We start from the raw sequence: 16,664 nt of genomic DNA on the forward strand, positions 1-16,664 counted from the left end.
AAGGAGAATGGGACGGTCCAGAGAAACAGAGGACTTGTCCCAGGCTGAAAGGAGGGACAGCTGGAGAGGACGAGTGTGAAATTGTGCGAAAGGCACTGCTTCCATGGAAGCCATCATCTTCCCCAGAGCCCTAATGCAGGACCGAAGATGAATGGGCCTTGACCATTTTAAGGATCTGATTCCCTTGCAAAGGGCTGAAAACTTGTCGCTCGGAAGAAACACCCGGGCTAAATGCGTGTCGAATGCCATGCCCAAGAAAGTCAGACTGAGTAGGGAACAGAATGGATTTCTCTTTGTGGACTATCCAACCAAGACAGGCGAGAGTATCCAGAGTTATCTGAAGACTTTGAAGACAGTCTTGGCGGGACGAGCCCTTGATCAAGAGATCGTCCAGATAAGGGATAATGAGAATCCCCCTGGAGCAAAGAATGGCCATGACTGTTGCCATCACCTTCGTAAAGACACGGGGAGCGGAGACTACGCCGAAGGGCAGGGCTGTGAATTGATAGTGATTTTCTTGAATCGCAAAACGAAGATATCTCTGATGATGCAAACAAACAGGGATGTGAAGATAGGCATCCTGTATGTCCACAGAGCAGAGGAACTCTCCGGGTTCCATCGAGGCTATCACCGAGCGCAGGGACTCCATCTTGAAGTGGAGGATCCTCACGTGGCGATTGAGCAACTTGAGGTCCAAGATTGGGCGAAGGGAACCGTCTTTTTTCGGAACTACGAAGAGATTCGAGTAAAACCCTGAAAAACGTTCGTTTGAAGGAACGGCAACGATAACTCCAGCGGAAAGCAGGGAGGAGACGGCCTGAAGGAACCCTGGAGTCTGGGACTGCTGTCTTGGGGGGGGGGGGGTCGAGACAGGAAAAAGCGTCTGCTTGGGGGGGGGGGGGGGGGAATTCGATTTTGTATCCGGATATGATGAGTTTCCTGACCCAAGCGTCGTCGACAGACAGCCACCCAGGCGGAAGCGAAAATAGGGCAGAGAGAGGCGCCGGATGCTTCAAAAATTGATTTAGCCAGCGATTCTGCCTGTCTGTTGGATCTTTAAGCGATGCCCCGTCCGGAAGGGATAGAACCATCTTAGAGGACAGACGGGAAACTGGTGGGTCCACTTTAGGAGCTTTAGTCCATTTTGTGAGAAGATCCGCATCAAATGGATACAGGAGGTCTAAGTACCTGCGGCCTGAGAAACGTTTCTCAGGGTGTTCCCAGTGTTTGGTTAAAGAAGTCTCGAACTCATTGTGATTAGGAAAGGTTCGGGAGGGGGGTTTCGCTCGTTTAAAGGAGACAGAGCAGTCCTGAAGGGGTGCCTTCTCTTCCTTTATTTTGAGCGCTTGGAGAATAGCCAATATGAGACTACCTACCACGTCCTGTTGTCCGCCTCTGAGTCAGATCCCGATTGGGAATCGTCTGACCTAAGGTCGTCTTCTGAAGAGGGAGACGAAGAAAGTAGCCTGGGTGGAACGGACGGGCCTTGCGAGCTGGAAGAAGAGCCAGAAAGAACCCGCTTCCTAGAAATCCTACCCAGTCTGTCCCTGTGGAGGTCGCGGTCAGGTGCAGGAGACTCACCGTGAGAGGCGGTCGGAGCACAGGTGGCTGTAGATAGCTGAGGTAATCGTTATAAAGCTGGGTTCACACGTAGCAAAATTCTCACGGAATTTACCGCGAGAATTCCGGAATTCCATTCCACGGGAAAATCGCATTTTAAATTCCCTCGATTTTCCCGCGGAAAAACTAGCATCTTGCAAGCGTAATTAGCTTGCAGAATTCCTAGCGTTTTCCAAGCGATCTGGAGCATCGCTTGGAGAACTGATTGACAGGTTGGTCACACTCGTCAAACATAGTGTTTGACGAGTGTGACCAACTTTTACTATTGAGGCCGCCTATGCGGCATCAATAGTAAAAGATAGAATGTAAATAATAATGAAAAAAAAAAAAAAATTGTTGTTATTCTCACCTTCTGACGTCCCGCGCAGCCTTCCCGCCTCTCTCCACGCTCCAGGTCCCAGTAAGCCTTTGCGACAATTGCAGCAATGACGTCCGTTCTCGCGGGATCGCGACGTCTCGTGGTCATTCGCGATGACGTTGCTCGAATGACCGCGAGACTTCGCGATCCTGCGAGAACGGATGTCATCGCTCGCAAAGGCTTACTGGGACCGGGAGCGTGGAGAGGCGCGGGAAGGCTGCGCGGGACGTCAGGTGGTGAGAATAACAATATTTTTATTTTAAATTCTTTTTTTCAGGGATATGGTACCCAAAGCCCGGAGGACAGTCTCCTCTCCTCCGGACTGTGGGTACCATCCGCAAATGTTCTGCTTACTTTTCGCATGGTGGGCACAGCCACATGCGGAAAGTAAGCAGAACAATGCATTCCTATGAGTGCGGGATCGCCGCGATTCCGCAAAATTAATGAGCATGCTGCGGTTTTTTACCGCGAAGCAATTCCGCCGCAGCATTAGCACAGCATTGCGGAATCCCATAGGAATGTATGGGATAAAACCGCAGCGGAAACGTGAAAAAAACGCCACATGTGAACTCAGCCTAAGACCTGGAACCAGGGACTGAGAACCTTTAGTCAGGTCAGAGACCGACTGAGACATTGAAACGGCCCACTCTGGGGGAGGGGGAGTGCTTTCATCCCGGGACTCGGGGTGCTCCAGTGGGACAGACATAGAGGACGGACTGCAGGACAGGCAGAAGGGAGACGACTGACCTGACGCCCACTTCTTTTTACAGCGCGCGCAGGCGTAGTGGGTAGCGGTGGGTCTAGGATAAGGAGCCCTTGCAGGGTTGGGCATATGTGAAGACTGCAGTATCACTGCGGCAAGTATATGCAGGGAGTACTGCCGAGGGGGCTAAAATTAGGGGTTCAGAAAATATAAGAGCCTACCGTGTCCAGCTCCATTAAACTGATGCGCAGCAGACAGCAGATGTGTCCCCCAAGCGGAGATCCGTGGTGTGCCGCACACGAGGTCCCAGAGAGCCGCTGGACCTTAGCGATGGGTGGTGCTGGGCGGCCGTGCTGCGCGATTGGCTGAAGCCTGCGGGGGGCGCGGATAAGGAGGAGGACTGAGGAGCTACGAAAAGAAAGTAGCTCTGTGATGGGCTAAGAAAAGGCTAAGATTTGGTTTAACTGTTATACCTTATCTCTTTCCAGCATTGTAATAGCCCGTTTTTTACTAGGCTTTAAAATAGGGGACATCTGTGCAATTTTATATTGTCATTTTTGTACTTAATAAAAGTTATATTTTAATAGGGTTTTCTTAACCCAGTACCCCTCAGAGATGGTCACCTGGATCCGGCGAGCAATTGTAGCTTTGGATGCCGGAAGGCCTTTTCGAGAGCCCTCAGGGTTTACAAGGAGAATCCAACCTCCGGAAAGAGGTGGTCCTAGAAAGGTACACACGGAAACACCCTGACCAGGTTCAACCTATCCAGTGAACTTCTAGAGGGTGAACCAGAGAAAGAAAGAGGGGAGGACGATGTCCTCATCGAGATAAAAGGTGGAGACTACCATACGAAGAAAGGAAGGAACAGGTCGCAAAACCAACTTATCCTGGTGCAGAATTAGGAAGGGTGAGCAAAGTGAAAGGGCTGCCAGCTCTGAAACCCGTCTGATGACCACGAGAAAAACCCCTTCCGAGATACAAAAGGAAGAGAGCTCCGATTGCGGGACGTCTGTACCTCCTGAAACCATCTGGCTCCGGTGAGCGAGCAGGCAGGAGTGGGGGGCGGCCAGGACCACCAATCTTCCAATCACATCTTGTGTGTTAGGTGCTGGTGTCCTACCCAAATAGACAGATGAAGATACAGGATGTCTGTCCACACCATACTCTCTATATCTACGTGGGATAACAGTGACTGTTCACACTGTTTTCTTCCAAGGGATAGAAGAGGAAACCTTCCGAGAAGGAAAAGGGGAATATATTGCTGAAAAATGCCGAAAACCAAAGTAGATATGGGTCTATTGAAAGACCCATGTCCGCCTCCTACTGACACTGAGGTAAAACTGATCATCAGTCGGTGAGATGTACACTGATGGGGAGGAGTTAATATTTTGTGCATAGTGTCCTAGAGTCAGCAGCATACACTCATGGTTTCCTGTGTCCCAATGAAGCTTAGAGAAAAGTATCTAGATGATATCAGAAGAAAAACTTGGTACAATGCCCTAATTTATTTAAGTGACTAAACAGATGAATAGTTAGTGGATTAGTGGGTGCTCCAACATAAAAATATCACAGTAATGTGTGAAAGGATTCTTACCTCAAAATAATCACTAATTTTATGTCCTCTAGGAGTGTTCTTCCCTAAAATTAAAACAAAAAAATACAACTCAAGACAAAAAAATAAAAAAATTGCATTTTCCACTGTGAAATATATAAAGCAAAGCAAACCTGACTGAAGAGAGAACAATGCTAAAACCAACTAAAAATCGTAATTTCAGAATCTTATACAAAGAGACTTCAGTAAAAGATTGCAGCAATTCCTTAATACATTATAATGTATTTATTGTACAACATCAAATTCACTGAGAAATCAAGCAGTAAAACCTTTTCTATAAGAAAGATCTGGGAAAGGCATTCTGGTTTTCCTTTTACACAATCCATTCCTATATTTGGACCAAACTACACAATATCCACAGGCCCTATGTAATGTCCATATGAATAAAGTCTAACCCCAACTCCATCCCGAGGCCTGGTCCAGATGAGTATACAAAAATCAGAAGATTTTTCATCCAGTGTCATTTGGATGTGTCTGTTTTAGCATATGTATAGCATCCAGTTTTCACATGAACAATTTAATAAATAAAAGGCAAAATACGATTTCCTGTTAATAACTAATGAATCAATGACAAACATGAGATACGGATGCTAACCTCTATATCATTTTTGTGCACCCATCTATTTATATAATTGCCTTGTAAGGTTTTCATTTCCTGTTCTGTCCAGATGTCACAGTATCCCAGAATTCCAAGCGGAGGACGTTCACCAACCGCCATATTGGGACACCCAAGTGATGGGTGTCTCAATATGGAAACTGCTGCTGGTACCAACCTATTGCGCGGTACCACCAGCGGAACACCGTCGCACCACACACACACTCTATATGCCATACGCACCACACACTCAGACTCACGCAGCCTCTTGCGCAGTACCACCAGCGGAACACCGTCGCACTGCGCCTGCGCGAATTTCACGCAGGCACAGTGAATCATTCGGCTGATCCCGGCGGCAAAGGCGCGACGTGTCTACAGGCAGAGGAAGCCGGTCACATTAAAGGGGGTTTCCCATGAACGAAAGTTCATTTTAAAAATTGTCCGTGTCTGACTCTGTACGGCGCATACCACATCTCCTGGGCAGGGGAGGAAGCAAAAGAGAATACTGACATTACAGCAGGGGATCACAGAGGATTCATTTTGTGAGGTAAAATATTTCACTGACTGTTTTTAAACAATATTTTGCCTCACAAAACTTATCCTCTGTGATCTCCTGCTGTAATGTCAGCATTGTCTTTTGCTTTCTCCCCTGCCCAGGAGCTGTGGTATGTTCTGTACATGGTCAGACACAGGGGTGAGAGAGATAGAGCACAGGAGGAGACAGCTCAAACGGGACAGCACATGAGGGGAAAACACAGCACAGGAAGGAGAGACAGCAGACAATGGTAATAGCACATGGGGTAGACAGGTCAAAGAAGAGAGCTCAGACGGGAGAAGTCAGCACATGGGGAAAGAGAGAGTGGATAGGTGGGTGAGCACATGTGGGGGGGGGGGGGGGGAGGGAGAGATTCCAAATGCTACAAAGCCTGCCCCCATCATGACACTACCGCCCTCCCGATACGATAGCATCGGGCCTAGTTAACTTATAATTGTCTGATCCAAAATACAGATAAAAGTAGTTCATTGGTCAAAAAAAAAAAAAACATTCATGTAAACTGCTGCATTGACTGGCACTGGTCAAGGTACTAGCCGTATGCTATTCATTTAATACACTCATCTGAACGCGCCCTTAGCCATTGAAGACAATGCAGATAACACGCAAACAGTCTTTCAAACAAGCTCCCTGCCTTTCTCCATTAGCAGAATACAGACCGCATTATACTGACGATCCGGAAGAAAACAGAAGCTGAGACATAGAAATGGTTTCTGCTTTCTCATGGCCTCTCAGAGTAGTCAGATTAACTACAGCGTCTCTGCGAATTATCACATCATAAGCTCAGTGGCAGAAACGTTACCTTGACTTGTTTCATACGGTTCTGCCTTCCTCTTGCGGTTTCTCTGGTCATTCTGTTTTTTCTCTGGAGTCTGCTAAAGAGAGACCTTTTAGAATGACAGAAATATGCACCTCTGTCCTGCTATTTACAGGGAAATCCTGCACTCGTGTTCAGGAATACAAAGAAAAAAAAAAGGACTGAAGAAAAACAAGGCATCCAAAGTAACAGCAAGCTATCCCTACGTTAAGAGACTTAAAGAGGTAGACTACTTGAGAAACCCATTGTCAATCACTACATTCCCCCATTTAAAATATTAACATCCTATACGCCACTACAGTGCATGCACTTTTCAAGCGATGAGGTCTTCCGGGGTGCACTACAGTAGAGTTGAGCCAGTATGTTTGGAATAGGTCGGCGAATCAGAATTTGCCATATTTGTGCCATATTGTGACCATATTCATGCCAAATTTATGTTTGACGATCGATTCCAAACATTTGGTCATTCTTACTCTCATTGACTCCAATGACGTTCGGCGAATATTGCAAAAATAATATTCGCCACCGATCGTAATCGAATTTTGAAAAATTCGCTCAAGTCTACTCTGCAACCAGTGAACAGCCGCTTCACTTTCTCCTTCAGACAGACATCCAGGGGAGGTCAATGAGCAGCAGCCACTGTCAATTCTAGGTCTCAGTTACCCCCAAAAGTAAATGAGACAAGCGGCCGCTTATTGGCTGCAGCACTCACATGACATATCACAAGGGCCTTGGGAGACTGGACACACACATTGTTATTAGTTTACATGGTGGAATATAGTGACTAAGAATGGATTGTCCGAGTAGTTGAGAACTCCTTTAAAAATATTCTTAAAATGTATTTGAAAAGAAACCCAAGAGATAAAAGCATGTTAAAGAGGAAATGTTACTGAGGTCAAAGCAAATTATGAGTACCACAAGAAACTCAGAAATGTAAGGGTTTTATTTTTTTAACCTCCTTCCTGAAATCTGCAATACAAATATGGCGCAAGTTGGGAGAGGGATAAGTGACTGAATTACCTGCAGATGATGGCTGCGTAAGGCCCAGATTCAAACACGTGAATTTCACAGTCCATAGACGAACCATAAAGTCAGAACTGACCATGGGCCTCCTGGTCTAAGGTTGTAGCCTCATATGCGTCTATGAAACTGAAGTATTGGTTCTAAAGACCCAGAAGCAGGCTGAGTATTACGGTTTGTATACAAACCGTGAAATATACAAAACCTACAAGAAACAAAATGAGCAAAAACCCTGCTGTAAGTAAAAAGTAAAGCGCAAAAGTGCATTTAAATAACACAAATCTTAGTAATACTGTTTTTGATCAAAAAATAGCATAGACAAGGTGGCTGATCGGGACTGTTATTTAAATGCACTTTTGCTTTTAACTAATTTAGTTACAGCAGGGTTTTTGCTCAATTTGTTTCTTGTAGGTTTTGTATGTTTTATGGCCGATGTGAACATGCTGTTTATGTGCTGCATGTATACCAACTCAAACCAAGCTCAAATTTGTGTTTTTTCTTTGTATTTTCACATTCCGCACAAGACAGGGTGTGTCCTTCCTTTCCCGAGCTGGAAATTACATTTAAAAGCTTCCCCAGACTTTGACACGATAACCCCTTAAGCCCCAAGGGTGGTTTGCACGTTCATGACCGGGCCAATTTTTACAATTCTGACCACTGTCCCTTTATGATGTTATAACTAGTAGTGGTAAAATTTCATTCATATAACTTGCGTTTGTGAAAAAAACGGAAATTTGGCGAAAATTTCGCAATTTTCCAAATTTGAATTTTTATGCCCTTAAATCACAGAGATACGGCACACAAAAAACTTAATAAATAAATAACATTTCCCACATGTTTACTTTACATCAGCACAATTTTGGAACCAAAATTTTTTTTTTGTTAGGAAGTTATAAGGGTTAAAAATTGACCAGCGATTTCTCATTTTTGCAACACCATTTTATTTTTACGGACCATATCACATTTGAAGCCACTTTGAGGGGTCTATATGATAGAAAATACCCAAAAGTGACACCATTCTAAAAACTGCACCCCTTAAGGTGCTCAAAACCACATTTAAGAAGTTTATTAACCCTTTAGGTGCGTCACAGGAATTTTTTGAATATTTAAAAAAAAAAAAAGATGAACGTTTAACTTTTTTTCACAGAAAAAATACTTCAGGTTCAATTTTTTTTATTTTACCAAGGGTAACAGGAGAAATTGAACTGCAAAAGTTATTGTGCAATTTGTCTTGAGTACGCTGATACCTGATATGTGGGGGGGGGGGAACCACTGTTTCGGCGCATGGCAGACCTCAGAAGGGAAGGAGCGCCGTTTGACATTTTCAATGCAAAATATGCTGGAATTCACATCAGACGCCATGTCGCGTTTGGAGAGCCCCTGATGTACCTAAACAGTAGACCCCCCAAGGAACTTATCTAGATATGTGGTGAGAACTTTGAACCCACAAGGGCTTCACAGAAGTTTATAACGTACAGCGGTACAATTAAAAAAAATCATATTTTTTCCACAAAAATGATCTTTTCACCCCCAATTTTTATTTTTCCAAGGGTAACAGGACCCTAAAAGTTATTGTTCAATTTGTCCTGAGTACGCTGATACCCCACATGTGGGTGTAACTGACTATTTGGGTGCATGGCAGAGCTCGGAAGGGAAGCGGCGCAATTTGACGTTTTTGGCTGGAATTGAGATCGGACACCATGTCGCGATTGGAAAACCCCTGATGTACCAAAACAGTGGAAACCCCCCACAAATGACACCATTTTGGAAACTAGACCCCCTAAGGAACTTACAGTGGGGCAAAAAAGTATTTAGTCAGTCAGCAATAGTGCAAGTTCCACCACTTAAAAAGATGAGAGGCGTCTGTAATTTACATCATAGGTAGACCTCAACTATGGGAGACAAACTGAGAAAAAAAAATCCAGAAAATCACATTGTCTGTTTTTTTTCATTTTATTTGCATATTATGGTGGAAAATAAGTATTTGGTCAGAAACAAAATTTCATCTCAATACTTTGTGATATATCCTTTGTTGGCAATGACAGAGGTCAAACGTTTTCTGTAAGTCTTCACAAGGTTGCCACACACTGTTGTTGGTATGTTGGCCCATTCCTCCATGCAGATTTCCTCTAGAGCAGTGATGTTTTTGGCTTTTCGCTTGGCAACACGGACTTTCAACTCCCTCCAAAGGTTTTCTATAGGGTTGAGATCTGGAGACTGGCTAGGCCACTCCAGGACCTTGAAATGCTTCTTACGAAGCCACTCCTTCGTTGCCCTGGTGGTGTGCTTTGGATCATTGACATGTTGAAAGACCCAGCCACGTTTCATCATCAATGCCCTTGCTGATGGAAGGAGGTTTGCACTCAAAATCTCACGATACATGGCCCCATTCATTCTTTCATGTACCCGGATCAGTCGTCCTGGCCCCTTTGCAGAGAAACAGCCCCAAAGCATGATGTTTCCACCACCATGCTTTACAGTAGGTATGGTGTTTGATGGATGCAACTCAGTATTCTTTTTCCTCCAAACACGACAAGTTGTGTTTCTACCAAACAGTTCCAGTTTGGTTTCATCAGACCATAGGACATTCTCCCAAAACTCCTCTGGATCATCCAAATGCTCTCTAGCAAACTTCAGACGGGCCCGGACATGTACAGGCTTAAGCAGTGGGACACATCTGGCACTGCAGGATCTGAGTCCATGGTGGCGTAGTGTGTTACTTATGGTAGGCCTTGTTACATTGGTCCCAGCTCTCTGCAGTTCATTCACTAGGTCCCCCCGCGTGGTTCTGGGATTTTTGCTCACCGTTCTTGTGATCATTCTGACCCCACGGGGTGGGATTTTGCATGGAGCACCAGATCGAGGGAGATTATCAGTGGTCTTGTATGTCTTCCATTTTCTAATTATTGCTCCCACAGTTGAATTCTTCTCTCCAAGCTGGTTGGCTATTGCAGATTCAGTCTTCCCCGCCTGGTGCAGGGCTACAATTTTGTTTCTGGTGTCCTTTGACAGCTCTTTGACTCCAAACTCCACTATGGTGAAGACTAGACTGTTTGAGGGTGTGCACAGGTGTCTTTTTATACTGATAACAAGTTTAAACAGGTGCCATTACTACAGGTAATGAGTGGAGGAAAGAGGAGACTCTTAAAGAAGAAGTTACAGGTCTGTGAGAGCCAGAAATCTTGATTGCTTGTTTCTGACCAAATACTTATTTTCCACCATAATATGCAAATAAAATGAAAAAAAACCAGACAATGTGATTTTCTGGATTTTTTTTTTCTCAGTTTGTCTCCCATAGTTGAGGTCTACCTATGATGTAAATTACAGACGCCTCTCATCTTTTTAAGTGGTGGAACTTGCACTACTGCTGACTGACTAAATACTTTTTTGCCCCACTGTATCTAGATGAGTGGTGAGCACTTTGAACCCCCAAGGGCTTCACAGAAGTTTATAATGCCCAGGCATGAAAATAAAAAAAATCGTATTTTTCCACAAACATGATCAATTAGTCTCCAAGGGTAAGAGGAGAAATTGGACCACAAAAGTTGTTGTCCAATTTGTCCTGAGTACGCTGAAGTATGCGGGAAGTAAGCGATTCTCATGCATTCCTATGGGTGCGGAATCGCGGCAATTCTTTGCGATTCCGCACAAATGAATGAGCATGCTGCGATTTTTTCCGCGATGAGATTCCGCCGCGGAAAAAAGCGCAGCATTAGCACAGCATGTGCGGAATGCCATAGAAATGCATGGGGGGCGTTCTGTACACGATTTTTAAACGTTTTCGCGCTGAAAATCGCGGCAAAAACGCTTAAAAATCGCTACGTGGGCACACAGCCTAAAAGACGCTTTTTATTGTAAAAATAGTTTTTGAATCACCACATATTGAGAGCTATAATTTTTTGATCGCTTTTTATTCCGATTTTTGGGACGCAGAATGAACTAAACCCAGCGTTTCATGAATTTCTTTTGGGGGGGGGTGCGTTTACACCGTTCCGCGTGCGGTAAAATTGATAAAGCGCTTTTATTCTTCGGGTCAGTATGGTTACAGTGATACCTCATTTAGGTCGTTTATTTATGTTTTGTCAGTTTTATGCAATGAAAACTATTTTTGCATCGCTTTATTCTGCGAGCTATAACTTTTTTATTTTTTGCGGATGAAGCTGTATGGCGGCTCGTTTTCTGCGGGACAAGCTGACGTTTTCAGCGGTACCATGGATATTTATATGCGTCTTTTTGATCGCGCGTTATTGCACTTTTTGTTCGGTGGTATGCTAATAAATCAATATTTTTGCTTCGTTTTTTATTTTTTAAGGGGTTCGTTTAAGGGGTTAACTAATGGGACAGTTTTATAGGGCGGGTCGTTACGGACGTGGCGATACCAAATGTGTACTTTTATTGTTTGTTTTTTTTACTAATTTATTTAGCGATATTTTTAAAATTATTTTTACACTTTTTTTTATTTTTTTTTTTAACTTTATTACATTGTCCCAGGTGGGACATCACTGTCCTGTGACAGATCGCTGATATGTCACATCACAGATCACTGTGACAGATCGCTGATCTGTCACAGGCAGTGCAGCAGACTTCCTCAAGTCAGCTCCCTACAGGCCCCCGTCGCCATCTTGGATCCGGGGGCCTGTAGGGAAAGAGCCCCCCCCCCCGCAGCAGCGCTGCACATTGCGCTGCCGTGGGGGACTCAGGGAAGCACGGAGGGAGCCCCCTCCCTGCCGATGCTTCCCTTTAACCCCCGGTACACCGCGATCGTGTTTGATCGCGGTGTACAAGGGGTTAACCTGTCGGGGGTGGTCCGTGACCGCCCCTGACACATTATCACAGCTGACACGCGGCACAATCAGCTGACACCCGGCCGCGATCAGCGGCGCTCACCACGTGGGCGCCGCTGATCGCTATGACTTACTATCCCGTCCCTGGGAATTAAGTCCCAGGGCACATGGACGGGATAGTACGTCTGCCTGGCAGAAAGGGGTTAATATTAGACAGCGCAGGACCGTCTCAATCAGAGTCACCTTGTCGACGATGGGACGGCTTTTTTGCTATTTTTGATTTAAAAAAAAGGAGATTTTTGTTTACTCACCGTAAAATCTCTTTCTCTTAGCCTTTAATTGGGGGACACAGAACCTTGGGTGTTATGCTGCTGTCCACTAGGAGGCGACAATATGCATAATCTGAAAAAGATTAACTTTGGCTCCTCCTCTGCAGTATACACCCCTGGACGGCGTCAGCCTTCTCCAGTTTTGTGCCAAAGCATAAGGAGGAACGTAACCAAATAACATAACCATGCCTGTGAGAAGGCTACTATGTACGAGCTCAAAGAACAATATGAGAACAACAGGAAACAACGGCCCGTAAGGGCAACAGGGTGGGAGCTGTGTCCCCCAATTAAAGGCTAAGAGAAAGAGATTTTACGGTGAGTACACAAAAATCTCCTTTACTCTGTCGCCTAATTGGGGGACACAGAACCTTGGGACGTCCCAAAGCAGTCCCTGGGTGGGAAGCAGTGGACGAATATTGTGCCGACAGTCCCCTAGACTTGGGGTACTGCCGCCTGCAGAACCAGTCTACCCAGGCTCGCATCCGCTGAGGACTGGGTATGAACACTGTAGTGTTTCGTAAACGTGTGTAGGCTAGTCCAAGTGGCCGCCTTGCACACTTGTTGTGCCGAAGCCTGATGCCGAATGGCCCAGGAGGCCCCTACTGCCCGTGTAGAGTGTGCCGTGATACCGGCCGGAAGAGGGGAACTGTTAAGTCGGTAGGCCTCATGTATGGTGGACTTGATCCACCTGGCAAGGGTAGCCTTGGAAGCCGGCAACCCCTTGTGACTACCTTCCGGAAGAATGAAGAGGGAATCAGATTTCCGGAAAGGTGCAGTCCTGGACACGTAAATCCGCAATGCTCTGACGAGGTCAAGCGTATGCAGAGCCTTCTCCACTCTATGAACCGGAACCGGGCAAAGGGAAGGCAGTGAAATCTCTTCATTAAGGTGAAAGTTGGACACAACCTTCGGAAGGAAGGATGGTACCGTGCGGAGAACCACCTTGTCCTGGTGAAAGGCTAGGAAAGGCCGTCTGCAGGAAAGTGCTGACAATTCCGACACTCTGCGTAACGAAGTGATCGCCACTAGAAAAACCACTTTCTGAGACAGAATGGAGAGTGGAACTCCTCTAAGAGGTTCGAAGGGTGGAGCTTGCAATGCTGTCAGGACCAGATTGAGGTCCCACGTATCCAGCGGACGTTTGTAAGGAGGAACTCCCTGGATGAAAGTCCTTACTTGCGGTTTAATAGCAATGCGCTTTTGAAAAAGGACTGAAAGCGCCGACACCTGACTCTTAAGCGAACGTAAGGATAGCTTGGCATCTAGGCCCGATTGAAGAAAACCTAGTACCTTCGGGAGGGAATAAGGGAGTGGGACTTGTCCATGAGATTCGCACCAAGAAAAGAAAGCTCTCCAGGTACGATAATAGAGCTTGGCGGAGGCAGGCTTCCTTGCCCTGATCATAGTTGCAATGACTGCCGATGAAAAACCTGCCTGGGTTAGAATCCAGGTTTCAAGGGCCATGCCGTCAAATTGAGAGCCCCTGAATTCTGGTGGAAGAACGGACCTTGAGACAGAAGGTCGTGAAGGTCGGGTAGACGCCAGGGGGCGTCTGCCGTAAGTTGGACGATGTCGGCGTACCAAGTACGTCTGGGCCAGTCTGGCGCGATGAGGATGGTCGGAACTCCCTCTTGCTTGATCTTCCTCACGACCCTGGCGATTAGGGGGAGGGGTGGAAAAATGTACAGGAGTCGGAACTGGGACCAGTCCTGGACCAGGGCATCAGCTCCGAGTGACCGCGGGTCGTGTGTCCTGGCCATGAAATTGGGAACCTTGGTATTGAGATGGGATGCCATTAGGTCCACATCCGGGGTTCCCCAGCGTTGACAGATCTGGTAAAAAATCTCGGGATGGAGAGACCACTCCCCCGAGTCCATTCCTTGCCTGCTGAGGAAGTCGGCTTCCCAGTTTTCTACACCTGGAATGTGTACCGCAGAAAGTACCGACCTTGTGTCTTCCGCCCAGCGGAGGATATGAGCCAGTTCTCTCATCGCCTGGGCGCTGCGGGTCCCGCCTTGGTGGTTCACGTATGCCACAGCCGTGGCATTGTCCGACTGTATCCGTATGTGCGAGGCTGCAAGCAAGTGATGAAATGCTCTCAGTGCCAAGAGAATGGCCCTGATTTCCAGAACATTGATAGGCAATGTCACTTCCCTCGGTGACCACTTGCCCTGTGCCCTGTGATGTAGGTGCACCGCCCCCCAGCCTGTCAGGCTTGCATCGGTAGTCAGGATCTTCCATTGTCCTGAGAGGAATGGCTTCCCTCGTGTAAGCGAGTTTGGTTTGAGCCACCAATGCAGGGACCTCCTGGTTGATGACGTCAACCTGAACTCCCTGTCGAGGGAGAGAGGGTTCCTGTCCCAAGATCTGAGTATGGCTAGTTGAAGGACCCTGAGGTGAAACTGGGCAAATGGCACTGCCTCTATTGCTGCTGCCATCCTGCCGAGGATTCTCATGGCAAACCGGAGAGATCGAGGAGGACTGCGAAGGAGTGTGCGAACTCCCAGACGGATGGCCAGTGTCTTGTCCTTGGGAAGGAGCACCAGGCCCCTGGCGGTGTCGAATACCATTCCCAGGAATGTTAGAGTCCGAGTTGGGATGGTCGACGATTTCTGTAGGTGACTAGCCATCCCAGGCGACTCAGAGTGTCTAGAGTGATTGAGACACTGACCTCGCAGTCTTTGAAAGTGGGAGACTTGACGAGGTCGACCAGGTACGGGACGACTAGGATGCCTCTTGAGTGCAGGATGTCCATGGTGGCCGCCATGACTTTGGTGAACGTTCTTGGAGCCGTGGCGAGTCCGAACGGAAGGGCGAAAAACTGGTAGTGGTTTTGGTTGACCGCGAACCTGAGAAACCTTTGGTGGGCGGGAGCAATTGGTATGTGTGTAAAAACGCCCCCTTTCTGCCTCAATCCGCCCCTTCTATGACACTCCAGTGTGTCATTTTGGTCATCCGGGGGGCGGGCCGGGGGACGGGGAAAAGGCGGCGGCTTCAGCTAGGCCGAAGCCGCGGCCTAAATTAGAAGCCTGATGCCCAGGAGGGCTCCAGAGCGGCGCGGTAGTCCCGGGGGGGGGGGGCGGATTTGTACCAGACCCCCCCAGAATGGTCGACTGGATAGCGGTGGGGGTAGCGGTTTTTGTATGGGGGGGCCCCTGAAGCGCTATGGAGCCGCTGATGTTGCAGAGACAGGGACGCAGAAAAGCCCTGTCTCTGCTGTGCCATCCAGTCCGCACCCTCCCCCGGCCCCAACAGGATCCCCCTCAGCCAGCCTGGGGTCCCTGGAAGCTGCGAAATGCTGCCTGATCTCCGACTCTACCTGAGGCGTCTCAACCTAATACCCCCTGCAGGGGATTAGGGAGGGTGCGTCTGTCACCGTCAGGGGGTCTTCATCCTCGCCTCAACCTCAACCCAGACCCCTTAAAGGGGTTGGGGGAGGAGGGGGGTCTCGACCTCGAACCAGGACCCGAGGGACTGGGGAGGGAGCGACATGGGGAAAAACCACCTCGACCTCAACCGGGTACCCCTAATAGGGGACCGAGGAGGGAGCCATGCCGGGAGTCTCGCTGGAGACCCACTTTTCTTCATCTGTATTTCCGGTGAAAAAAAGGAAAAAAACGGAAGAAAAAAGGTGTGCCTCCTTCCGACACTAAGCAAAAACTGGAGAAGGCTGACGCCGTCCAGGGGTGTATACTGCAGAGGAGGAGCCAAAGTTAATCTTTTTCAGATTATGCATAGTGTCGCCTCCTAGTGGACAGCAGCATAACACCCAAGGTTCTGTGTCCCCCAATTAGGCGACAGAGTAAAACAGCATTACTAAGAACTTATTTAAATGACCTTTTGCTTTTTACTTATTTAGTTACAGAAGGGTTTTTGCTCATTTTGCTTCTTGTAGGTTTTGTATGTTTTATGGTCGATGTGAACATGCATTTATGTGCTGCATGTATACCAACTCAAACCAAGCTCAATCTTTGTGTTTTTTTTAAACCGTGAAATATGCCCATGTGAACCCAGCCATCATCTGTTTCTAATAGCAGCGAGTACAGGTGAACTCACGCTGCCGTTAACTTCTTAGCTGCTGCTTTTATTGTCTGATGAGTTCCAATGACTGCTCTGTTGAAACACAGCTTGTGGCTGGGCTTCTTAAGAGACTGTGATTTTTACTACACTATTGCAGTATATAGTACTAGTAATCAGATTACCGCAGGTTTAAGTACCCCTAAAGAGAACAAAGACTTTTTTTAAAGTTAAGAAAATAAATATTTGAATTACC

At 46.9% G+C, this 16,664-nt stretch overlaps 1 protein-coding gene across 2 annotated transcripts in view; it reads right to left on the reverse strand.

Moving 5' to 3' along the window:
- The window catches only part of TLK2 (tousled like kinase 2), a 153,801-nt gene that overhangs the window by 101,744 nt on the left and 35,393 nt on the right, over positions 1-16,664 (reverse strand). The window contains exons 4-5 of one of the 2 annotated variants that reach the window (XM_073582335.1): positions 6,244-6,316; positions 4,276-4,319 (exon numbers count right to left, since the gene is read on the reverse strand). In XM_073582335.1, coding sequence (XP_073438436.1) covers positions 4,276-4,319; positions 6,244-6,316 — 117 coding nt within the window. The remainder of the gene's footprint in view (positions 1-4,275; positions 4,320-6,243; positions 6,317-16,664) is intronic. The other variant, XM_073582336.1, reaches the window with a different exon arrangement.

The sequence above is a fragment of the Dendrobates tinctorius genome, unplaced genomic scaffold, assembly GCF_039654945.1.
Source record: "Dendrobates tinctorius isolate UK_male_01 unplaced genomic scaffold, ASM3965494v1 ptg000071l, whole genome shotgun sequence".
Classification (NCBI taxonomy): Eukaryota; Metazoa; Chordata; class Amphibia; order Anura; family Dendrobatidae; genus Dendrobates; species Dendrobates tinctorius.